Source organism: Rhinolophus ferrumequinum, chromosome 4 (assembly GCF_004115265.2).
Source record: "Rhinolophus ferrumequinum isolate MPI-CBG mRhiFer1 chromosome 4, mRhiFer1_v1.p, whole genome shotgun sequence".
Lineage (NCBI taxonomy): Eukaryota > Metazoa > Chordata > Mammalia > Chiroptera > Rhinolophidae > Rhinolophus > Rhinolophus ferrumequinum.
In genome coordinates, this window is record NC_046287.1 from 4,448,299 (window position 1) to 4,460,855 (window position 12,557).

Sequence of the window (12,557 nt, forward strand, 5' to 3'; positions counted from 1 at the left end):
AAATGGCAAAGTCCGCAATTACTTTTGCACCAACCTCATACTTTAAAGCACATCAAGGGACTTTTTTTTTAACTCTTTATTTTGTAATAACTATAGATTTACAAGATTTTGCAGAAATAGTACCCAGAGTCCCACACCCCTTCACCAAGTAATGCCCCCCAATGACATCTTATCTAACTGCGTACAGTATCAAAACTTAAGAAATTGACATTGGTTAAGGTAATTTTTAGTTCAACAAATAATTCATTTCAAAACTATCCCACTTCATATTTTTCAAACCTATAACTGCCTTTAATGCATACTTCCTAAATTCCATTTTTATTACTTTAAAAACACAGCACCTGGAAGTTGACATCTAGAAACAACCTGACCAATGATAACAACTGAATGGAAATCCCTTATGTCCAAGGCTGTCCTTTATCTTCCTGCTGTCAACAGTCGCTTCGTGGCTTGTTTGCTTTATTTCTGCCTACACCATAGATATGGTACAGAACGTAAAAGAAGTCAAGCGTCCTTCTCAACTTAACTTAGTAATGATTACATTCAGTGTTATAGGCCAAGTGTTGACGTTCCAGAGGGTGGATAGGAATTTTGATGTCTCTGTATAGTTTCCTCATTGTATCAGCATGACTAGCTCAGAGGATTTGATTTAATTACAGGTGTTGACTTTAGCAAAGCAAGCAGCTCTGTGGTCCGCATCTGCTTCTAACTCTGGCCTACAAAGGAGCCTCCCTCCTTCCTGTATTTTGACTCTTTCTCCAGACACAATTGGGCTTTTTACTAGTGGCACAGTCTTGCTATTCCTATCCTGTTGCTGATGGCATGTTTCTACCAGGGTTCCCATATCCAAATACAAAGGATTTATGGGCCCAGGGAAAGGAATGGCTCAGGAAAGCCGAGTTCCCTTATGTTGATCCAATCGTTAATTTCATTCATAGCGTTTTCTGTTTTACAGGATTCTCTTTTAAAATTCCTTGTTCCTACTCTACCAACTTCCCCTTTTCCAGGTTTCAATGGAAGTATAGTTCCACTAAGAGCTTGGTAGTAGTGTCACATGTGGAATAAGTACTCTGAACACTCATGGAGGTGGAACAGTAATAATAATGCAATTACAACTACTACTGTCATTGATGTGCTTACTATGTGCTGGCCGTGATCGCCGACACTCCAGAGTGAGGACTTCTGGGAAAACATTGGGAAGGAAACAGATTTTTAAAATTCTTCTTGAGTTTGAAACTGGAAGGTCACCTGGGAAGTACGAGTGCCATAGTTAGCCCACAGCTGACCTGAAAAGGTTATGTGTCTCAGTGTAGAGAAACATTTCCTGCCCCTCGCACCTTCCCTCCAAGGGCCTTTCTATTGAAAGGTACCGTGGCAGTCAGCTTTCAGGACTTGAGAAGGCTACTTTTTAATGCCTTTGGTTTTTTTCTTTAACTTTTTTTTTAAGGAGGGCGCAGCTCACAGTGGCCCATGTGGGGATCGAACCAGCAACCTTGGTGCTACCAGCACCACGCTCTAACCAACTGAGCTAACTGGCTTAATGCCTTTGTTTTTTTAATCCTTAATTTAGGAACATAACTAGGTAGTGATTTTAAATTATTTTACAATTGCAGACTTCACTCAGAATATGATAGAAGAAATGGAGCCTTTTCCCAGAAGAAAATAGGCAAATAAAACTTTCCATGTGGTTTTAGGTTCCAGCTGCCCCTAAAGCTCAACCGTGGACTTGGGTCATTAGCCTCTTATATCTGGGTCCCCATTTTAAAACCCTCTTGAGATATTAAGAATCACTACCGAGTATCTCAAAAAGTAAGTAGCAGAAAGAACATTTCCAGTATTGCTGTTCAATCACCTTAGACTTCTACCGTATTTCCCCGAAAATAAGACCGGGACTTATATTAATTTTTGCTCCAAAAGACGCATTAGGGCTTATTTTCAGGGGATGTCTTATTTTTTCATGTACAACAATCTACATTTATTCATGTACAACAATCTACATTTCTTCATTTATTCATGTATAAAAATCTACATTTATTCAAATACAGTCATGTCATCTTCTTCTGGAACATCGTCATAACTCTCCAAACCCTGAATTCTGGCTTGAATTTCTTGTGACTCTATTTCCTGTAGAACTATTGGCCCCAATGTCTCATGTCCAGCAATAGAGCTCTCCTTAAATGAGCCCTTCTTGTCCATGTGGCCTGCTCGCAGTGCATTGGCAACACTGCTGTCAGTGATTTTATCCCACGAATTCACCCAAGTCACGACCTCTTGCAGGGTAGGCTTCTTCCACGCTGATTTCTCTCCATTCTATTTTCAGTGTAGTCATTGATTTCCATGTACAAATGGTCCTTGAATGGCTTGTTTATTGCAATATCAAGAGTCTGGAGACAGGCAGTCATTCCTGCGGGAATCATTATTTGATCTATTCTTCTCTCTGCAAGGAAGTTCTTCATGTCTTTAGCACGGTGAGTGCTGGCTGAATCCCAGACTAGCAGACCTCTTTGGTAACCTCACAAAACAAGTGGCAACATTAAATTGACCCACTTCCTTATAACTGCTTGTGCGCACCAGGTTTTTTCGGTTTCAAGAACATAAATGCCTGAAACACATTCAACCTTATCTTTCTTGCCCTTAGTGATGATTAGAGGCGGGGCTTTCTTTCTATCCAGACGAATTGCCAAAATACAGGTAACACATGCTCTTTCGTAACCAGTGGAGGGAATGTAGATTGACAAGGCACTCCTCTGATCAATTGTCGTTTGAGATCCTTGGCCCATAAACACTGCAGTTTCATCCATAGCAATCATGTTGGAAAGTTGGCATTTAGAAAAGTTGATGCCATCAACAAAGGACTTGAATGCAAGTACACATTTAATAATTTCAGTATTTTCTAGCGTGAACAGTGTTGTCGATCTTAGAGACAGTTCATATCACTGAAAGACGCCATCCAGCCAGTGTTGTGACGCTCTGAATTCTCCTGGGAATATTTCTAACTGTGGTACCATTGCAACGGCAGATGCTTGAAAATCATCCCTGAGCACAACCAAAGCCTTTGCTCTCCTGTCAGCAATCTATTCACAGATGATGTCTTCCAGCTTAGGAAATCATGGTTGCCGACCTGATCCACACTTGTGCTTCTTAGCATTTCCCTTGTCTACCTGTTGGCTGAGGTTATCGTACTCTGCTCGCCATTTTCGGACCATTCCGAGATCCATCTTCTTTTTGCAGAAAGCCGTAAGATTCTTGCTCTCTTGCGAGGTGGCCAAAGGGAGTCCTCCACGATTCCTTTCTTGTACTCGATGGAATAGCTCTTTCTTTCTGCACTCATCTTGTCTGGAGGCCAAAATATTATTCCCTTTAAATCTACCATTAAATCAAGTGTTAATTGAAGACTTACGAGACAGGAGTGGCAACAAAAATGATGAGAGTGAAGAATGATGGTCCACACAAAAGTGATGAAAAATTGCAGGCACCAAAATTGAGAAAACGTCTCTTTATTTTACGAGTGCATTAAGTACGTCCGTTACAATACTCAACGTATTGAATTATGAAGATTGATATTAGACACAACCACGTCCGTTCGTTATCGAGTGCGCACGTTATTCGTGTGTTGTGTCTGTACTCCGATTGGTTATTCGGCAACAAGTCTCAAGTTCATCTGTTTACATAGGCATTTACCTGTCTGTCGTCCAAAGGCACCTGCTTGGGTATTTACAAATACTTAATTATAATTTATATTATCATTTATTTTAAGTATTAATGTCAATAATATTATTTATATTTAATTATATATTAATATTATTTTATAATTCGATACGTCTGTCGTGTGTTGCAATGGACATACTAAATGCGTCTGTCTGGCTGACAATTTTAAGTGGGGCTTATTTTGGATGTAGGGCTTATATTACGAGCATCCTGAAAAAAATCATGCTAGGGTTTATTTTCCGATTAGGTTTTATTTTCAGGGAAATACGGTAGTTTACCCTCACCTGGGCCAGCTGAACACAAGTCTCTTCTTGGCCTGACGTCCCAAAGAATTGAGTCTCTCTCCTCCCTCATTTTCACTTAATGTAACCTTGCTGTCTCATCCGTCTTTGTCTCCGTTACCTTATTTCTCTCCAGAGTCGGCAAGGATGTAGTAGCTGTTTGTTATTCTTCCCTCTCATCCTTCTTGAACTATCTGCTCTGGACTCTACTTACCTCGGTAATCTCATGAAATGCTCTCTTTTCTTGGTTTACGTGACCTTTTTCTCGACTAACAACATGTGTGGTGAGTAGATTGTCATAAAAAGTCTTGGGCTTTGGGGTCAGAGAGAGCCTGGTTCATATACTCTCCTGCAATGGGCTGTGTGACAGTGGGCAGATTGCTTAGCCTCTCTAAGCTGTGTTGGTAAGGTGTGAGTCATATCTACTCATCAGGATTTTCAGGCAGTTTCTGTAGTTGCTTCATAACCTCAGGGTGCCTGGCTCAGGGGGGCATTTAACAGCAGGAGTGATGAGGATTGATGAGCGCTCACCAGGGTGCCAGATCCATGCCAGGCAGGCACTTCCTGCAGTATCCCTCTGGGACTACACCATCCCCTTATGAAGTAGGAACTAGGTCTCATGACAGCCAAGATGAGGGAGTCACTTTTCTGCCTGCCTCTCCTCTGCGCCCCCCCCCCCCCCCCCGTCTCTTCCAAGTTAATGGGAAGGATGGCTCTGCTTTGGCTGGATCACCATGGAAGAATTCTTACATAGCTACATTTCCTGATATCTTCATTAAATCATTTATACCGGAACACGAAACGTGAATGTTATTGTAAAGGTAAAATAAATTACCATCTCAGCTGTCACTTACTCAGCCTTGCCTAGTGTTTCCTGTCTGAAACCTAGTTATAAATGAACAGGAAAAGTAAAAAGATAATGGAGTAGGAAAAATCGATGGCACAAAGTGTGTATCTTTTGACTACTTAACTTATTTCTTAAACTTTTCTAGTAAAATTTTCCAGAGTTTAAGGGCCTAGTCCAGGACAGTTTATTACAAACATGACATATTTTTAAAATTTTACACTTTATCTCTTAAAAGTTTTTGGAAGATGCATCCTAGGCCTTAATATAACCATGTGTGTTTTAATATAAAAATGCATTAAAAAAATTTCCCCCAACTTTAATTGTTCAGGAAAAGATACCAAATCTTATTTTTAGCCTCGTACCCCAAATGTGTTCCAGGTTGTACGTTAGCTTGAAAACTATACACTTAGTTCTCACAATTCGCTCAGAGTTGATTTACATTAGGTACAGTTATAACAAGCTTGATTACAGTGGTACCTCCATTTTCGAACGTCTCCGTTGACTAGCATTTCTATTTGTGAACGCTGTAAATTTTGTGGATCTATGATATCATTAGATAGTAAAATTCATACTAAATTTGCAGTTTTAGGGGTTGATTTTAAAGGTCTGGAACGAGTTAATCCATTTTGCATTACTTTCTATGTGGAAAGTGTGCCTCAGTTTTCGAACATTTCAGAACTCGAACGGTCTTCCGGAATGGATTATGTTCGAAAACCGAGGTACCACTGTATTTGGATTCTAGGACACAATCAGAAGGAAAACTGTCAGTGACTGTCTAGTTGATTTGAACTAGAGGGAAGGGGACAGGGCGTCTGTAGGAAGTTACAGACTTAGAGAACAGTGACAATTTATAGTTCCATAGCGTAGGTCTCTCCAGCTGGTAGACACTGTGCCAGACAGAATTCACTGTAGGGGAATCTTCGCATCACTTTAAAGGAGCTGTAATAGAATTTATATACACATTTGTAATAACTCTTAAACCATCATGAGTTAGCTTGTGAATGATAAAAAGATTGAAAAGGGATTTATAATACTTGATAAAATGTTTTTCCAAGGGGATAATATTTAGTGCTTAAGTTGGGTAAATCTTCTTTGGGGTATTCTGTCTCGTGGTGCATTGCCGGAAGGATTTCACAGAGCTGACGGTTGTAAGCTGTGTGAGATCTTTGGTTTGAATGCTGGTATAAGCTAGTATTGGGTCCCGAAACTCACTAGTAAAGGGTCCTTGCCTTGTGTGGAGCATGTCAGTGTATATGTAGGAGATTTAGCCGCCCATGAGTTGTGTTTAAACATTTTTTGCTTATCATTTTATCATGTTTTCTGTAACTGTGCGAAACTGTCCCTTTTGTTTAAAACATGATTGTAACTCATGTTAAGTACTCAGCTTTTACTTCCTACAGGTTTTGGTTTGTGTGTTTTAAGACATTTTCCCCTCTAATTAACTTCTTTTGTTCTCTCATTTCCGTGGCCTTGAATCCACTTGTGATCCTAGGACTATATTCCTGTCACAGATTCTTAACCAATTTTTTTTCCCAAGTATCCCATCGTCCAGTTCATCTGTAGATACTAGAAAAGTCTCCCTTACACTTCTTTCTTATTCTTATCAAGAGAAGGTAGTTGTAGCCATTTACTTTCAAATCCAGACCAGTCTGGTCTCGGAGACCCTTTACCATTTGCCCTCTGCTTGTCATTTCATTTCCTCTCAATCTCTCTCCTGTAACGGTTTCCTCTGTACCATCGTCTGCACTCCCCTCAGTTTGCTGGGTCCTGTGTCTTGGCAAGGGAGCGCCCTCCTGCTCAGAGCCTCTCGTCTCTGAAAGCTCAATTAACAGCTTGCTTCTTTCTACAAATGTTCTTGTTGTTATCACCTCACTCATGCCTTCTTATTTTTGCTTTTGCAACCCTTTAGTGATAACATACCCATGTAACTAGAGTTGTTAACAGCCTGGGTACGAGTCCTTTGGTCGTGTATGTCTGCCTAGCACTATTGTAAGCTGTGTGCGATCTTCGGTTTGAACGCTGCTAGAACGTAGTATTGGGTCCCGAAACTCACTCGTGAAGGGTCCTTGTCTTTTGTGGAGCATGTCAGTGTGTATGTAAGAGATTTAGCTGCACATGACAGTTTTGTTTAACCATTTTTTGCTTATCATTTTGTCACTAGTTTTCTAGACTAAGAATTAGGGAAGCTTGTTTTATTCCTTGTTCATGCTGCTTTTGGATTAATTTGGGTGGTTTGTGACTTTTGACTTGTTCATGAAATAAGACTTTCAAGAAATGCAAAAAACAAATCATCCAAACAGCAACAAAAAACAAATTAAGAAACACAACATTTTTATTTTTTAAATGCCTGGTGTTGATTTAAAGTAATTTTAAAATTCTGATCGTATTTTCAAAGCATATTCCTTACACAGTGTTGTGAAGAGGCTTTTTCGGATTCTGTGAAGGTAGTGCTGGATTCACCTGTGGATCGTTCATGCACTAACCGGGTCTGTCTTTGCAGTGGACTGGATTATCGCCGATATTTTGGCCATCCGGCAGAACGCTCTGGGACATGTGCGCTATGTGCTGAAAGATGGCCTCAAATGGCTTCCGCTGTATGGCTGTTATTTTTCTCAGGTAACCATTTCTGTGCTATTTTCTTTATATTTATATATATATATATATATATATATATATATATATATATATATATATGGCTTATAAAAAGTTCAGATTTTAAAATTTAGCATACACTTAATTTAAATGTGTGGGTTCAGGGTGGGGGGTATTTTTATGAGTTTAATAGCTTATTCTAAATTGAAGTCATTTTAATTCATGTTTAGTAGGGTGTATTTATATACCTGTCTGATTACCCAGATAGTTAAATAGCAAAAATGTAAATGTACAAAAATCAAACAAATAGGAAAATTTAAAGGCATAGAATTTGATAGACAAGTACCATAAGAAACTAAAAGTAATTATGAACTGTAGGATATAAAAAAAACAACAGTGAGCTCTGTATGTAAAATAATTGTATTGAGTGTGAATGCCAGGTACATAATAAATATTCAACATGTGTTATTGTCCAAGATGCCCTTTAAAATTACATAATAACCTTCAGGCACGAAACTGTATAACAGGCTCTTTTATATTCAGAAAGGGATTATTAGCATTTTTCTATGCCTTTTCTGAATAAATTATCTGATACTGAATGTTTTAATTATCAAGTGTAAAATTTGTATGGAAGTCATGCTTGTTAATAAGACTAATAATAGATGAAAGAAGAAAGGCTAAAGTTACAAAGAGCCCTGAGAATATGTAGATCAGAAAGTGCGTGCCTGGACAGGTGCCAGCAGTGCCCCCAAGGCCTGTTGTCTCAAGCCGATGACCACTGTGTGTGTTTGAAGTTGGAGTTCTCCAATACTCATTTCCTCTCTCCTCTTCTCCCGAGTCTTTAAAGGAAAGTCACATTCATATGTATTTTGATGAAAAGCATTTTAAACTACTGGGTGCATATAAAAAATGGAATAGACTGCTAACAGGTAGACTTTATGCCAGGAAGTAAATTTTCCTTTTAAAAGGGCTCCTTTTCCACTACTTGTGTGAAGCAGAAAGAATGCTGTTCACAAATAGTTGTTTACAAGCAAAATACGAGGAAACGGGCTTTCAAGTTTTGAATATCTTATAATTATTGTATTTATAAAATACTAAGTATTTTCTCTGAATAGAAAAATACATATTAATGTAGTACAGATATTCCGAAAAGCAAACATTTCAAACTGCCAGCTTGTGAACATTGTAAGGTGCGGTTTACCTTTGCAATCTGTTACCGAGTTGTGCTCCCCTCCCGGCAGCCCCCACCCCGCCCCAGCAACCAAAAGCAGGCATCTTGGGAACCGTATTGTTGTGTTAAATTTTAAAAAATAAAAGTGCAAGGGAGTGCTTTTGCTTATTTAAACCTTGTGAAGATAACTGGAGATACGTATAACAGCTGTGAGTGACCTCTCATTTATTCATTGATGTAATTTGTAACTGCACCTGTTTATATTCTTGTGCCATAAAGCTGATGGCATTTTAAGTAGATCACAGATGAGTATTAAGTAATACATGGATTGTAAATGATATTCTTCATGGAAAGAATTGCTTTTTCTCCGAAGTAGTTGTATTTTTATAGTTTTACTTATAGGTATTATTTTTTCCTTTATTCTTTTAAACACAAAAGTCACTATTACACTTAAGAAATATTTAAAGCAGAGTATTTGGGACTTCATTAGTCCTTCCTATAAAATGATGAACATACCTATAAAGTTTAAATGATTTTATAGCAGATGTAACTGTCTGATTATTAAGGCAAGTTGAGGAAGGCCTGAGGTTCAGAAATAGAGGAAAGAAATGTGCTTTTTCTGAGACTTTGTTGCCTGAGTTCCATGAGGAGTCCTAGTGGGGTAAAGCTTTTTATGTGGAGAGAAGAACATTTGTGAATAGATTCTATAATGTTTTGCAAGGAATAGGAGGCGGCCAAGGCACCTTTTGAAATAAAAAGGCCGTTTACAGCAAATGTTCCCAGTCAGGGGCTTTGTGTCTCTCTCGTTTCCCCTTTTCCTTCATTTCCATTTTACTAGGATCCTTTCTTTCTCTTTCCCTTCTTGACCTTCTCAACCCTAAGACAGGCTGGGTTCTCAAAAAAAAAAAAAAAAAAAACACAGAGTAGTTTCAAGAAAATATCTGCAGACCTTACGACGAGCCTTACAGGTTCAGAACTCCTGGAAGTATGCTTAGTTTGGGGGATTGTTAGGGTTATAACCATTTAAATAGTGATCTGGGGGGTTATTGCACAGAGTAGACTGGGGATCTCGGATCTTTTTGTAAGAACATTAAGCTCCCATGACCAGCCACAGAAGGTTTTTAATCTATCCATTGTACTAACTTGAGATCAAAGGGAACATTTTACGCTCCTCCCTGGCGTTTCTCAAGCTGACTGGGGCTTTAGCCAGGGTTGCTTCGGAGCCTGACTTGTGCCTGCCTGGCTGCAAAGTGTAACTAACATCCAGGGCCCAGGAATTGTACTTTACTTTTGCACTGAATAGATGTGCCCTGTTCTTTTGTTTCTCTGGGAGAAGAGATCAAAACAAGCGGGTGTGCTCACCATCTCGCAGCTCCGGCGGTGCCGAGGGGCTGGTCCGCTGTGCTGGACTTCAGACAGAACCGGCAGTTTCTAGCCGCAGCCCACACAGACGCTTTCTCTGCTTCTCAAACCACACATTTAGTCAAGCCACTGAGCTGCCCAGAATTGTGTGTTTTCCAGCTGCAGCAGGTCGCGTTCCTCGCATGTCCCCTCGTCTACCCTGGTCTGTCTCCACGACCTCCCGCTCTAGCCTGACTCTGTTTCTCACCTCCATATCCTTCTTCAAGCTGTTCCTTCAGTTTCACATAAATACCTTTTCTCCTCTGCCTTTAAAGCCCAGATTAGAGGTCATCATGCAAACCTTTATGAGCCTGGCAGCTACTCTCCTCCTTCCATTTCGCTGTTTTTTTGGGCTGTCTTTATTAAAACACTTACCAAATTCTCTTTATCTCTTACTTGTGTGCATGTTTCACTTCCCGACTAATCAGTAAGCTCCTTAAGGAAGGATACCTGGTCTTCACTTCCACATCTTTCCTATACCTGTGAAACCACTCCTCGGACGTTTTGAATTATAATAGACTTTCATAAGCAAGTTAAACGATAGGGAAGAAGTATTATGTAAAGAATAGATATAATGTCAGTGAAAGCTTGGGGAAATTTTTGCATTATATGCGTTCTGTGGCTTTTAGTGCTAAAGTGAATGTACTGCCATTAATTCTGTCAGGGTAGACAGTGCCATCCATTCTAGACAGCGCTTTGAGCTGCTTCTCTGCTCTCAGGCAATCCCGCTCATACCAGAATCGCAGGCCGTCACGCTTCCTCTCCGCTGTGGGCTGTCCCCTCCTTGCTTTTCTCTGTCCATTTCCTTTTCTTGATTAAGACAAAATCAAGTTCAGCCAGTCCATTTATTTTACAGTTGTATTCAGATTAGCACAGAGGAAAGCAACAAGTGTACTGACCCGCTGCGAAGTTTCGATGACGTCATTACGCAGCGTCCCTAAGGTTACCTGAATTTTTATGGAAGAGCCTGTGTGAGTCCGCTGGGGCTGCCTCCGCACGGCACCGCAGGCTGGGTGGCCGGAACCACAGAGAGCGGTTGCCTGCCAGCTCCGGAAGCTGGAAGTCCAAGACGGCAGGGTTGGTCTCTCCTGAGGCGTCCCTGCTCGCCGTGCAGTGGCCGCGGCCTTCCCCTGTGCTCCCTCTGCACTCAGTGTCCGCGTCCTAACGTCCTCATGCCCTCGTCTCCTAAGGCACCGGTCCGAGGAGGGCCGACCCGCCCATCCTCAGCCTCGGTTAACCTTAGTTACTTCCCGAAGGTCCCGTCTCCACGTGCCGTCACCTGGGGGGGCACAGTCCAGTCTACAACAGGGCTACATACATATCTGTACTGGGTCCGTTTTTAAACACCCTGAAGGTCATGCGTGTTGACATTTTAAGGACACCTCTGAGTGATTCTATAATAAGTCAATAGAAAAGGTGAGAACTAAAATTCATCTGATTGAGTTTTTTATATTAAAAATGTATTTTTAAGAAACAAAGCATTTTTAACTGCCAACAGAACTAAATGTTAATATATTTTCCCATATAATATGCAGTTTTACTTGAATTATGTTGAGACATAGGAGAATTTTTTCAGCTAATGTTCCTTAGATGCTAATATTTGAACGTATTAAATTTAGTTTAATTCCTAAAATGTAATTTTATTCTTTACTCTTTGGGAGTAAAGTTACTTTTTAGATGCCTGGCCATTGGGTAGTCTAACAGTAAATACTTTTTCCCTGATTGCTTTCATGTGGCAGCATGGAGGAATCTACGTGAAGAGAAGTGCCAGGTTCAGTGAGAAGGCGATGAGGCAGAAGCTGCAAAGCTACATGAGCACAGGAACTCCCGTAAGATTTCACTCATTTTTACCATTTTCTTCTCAACCCTCATTTTTCAGTTTAAGAATTTCGTTAGAATTTAAGAATCGCTAGGAAAATACATTATCCCATGTGTAATGAATAATTCCGAATTTTGTTCTGGCAACAACCTCCTCTCAACATAGGTAGGGCCGCTTTGGGCCTCAGGAAGGTTGCTGCAGGCGACTCGAGCCTCTCCCGGGGGCTGCCAGTCTTGACCTTGAGGAGCAGCGGCAGGAAGGACACTGGTGTCTTTCGACTATAATTAGAAAACGGGACTCAGCTTGTAACCTTACACTGGAGCTGCTCAGAGCGGCTCTCACTCCTTTTCCGCTTTAGTATCAGGTGGAGTTTTAGAAGAAACCACTCTTTGCTGTCTGTGAGTATAAACTTGGGTTTCTTGTACATATTGAGTTATTTGAAAAGCCAAAAGCGCTATCCATATCTACCCAGAATCATTCAGTGTAAATATTATTTTATAAAATGTCGCTCCCCCCAAAACAAATCTCAGCCTTCTCTTTGAAGGAGGCCAGTTGCCGCCCAATGGCCCTGCCCCTGGCTCCCCGAGGAAAGGGCAGCAGGCCTGCTGTGACCACGTGAGCTTCATTCAGTCCCCAGACCCCTGGGCGTGACACGCTGTGCGTCCTGTTGCTCAGAAACGCAGCTCCCGGGTCCCAGTGCTGTTCTTTTTCCTTTCGTGTCCCCTGCCTCTCTCGTCT

General features: G+C 40.7%; 1 protein-coding gene across 1 annotated transcript in view; it reads left to right on the forward strand.

The window, feature by feature from the left end:
- The window catches only part of AGPAT5 (1-acylglycerol-3-phosphate O-acyltransferase 5), a 53,223-nt gene that overhangs the window by 13,466 nt on the left and 27,200 nt on the right, over positions 1 to 12,557 (forward strand). Inside the window, exons 3-4 of the mRNA XM_033104516.1 lie at positions 7,337 to 7,452; positions 11,740 to 11,829. Coding sequence (XP_032960407.1) covers positions 7,337 to 7,452; positions 11,740 to 11,829 — 206 coding nt within the window. The remainder of the gene's footprint in view (positions 1 to 7,336; positions 7,453 to 11,739; positions 11,830 to 12,557) is intronic.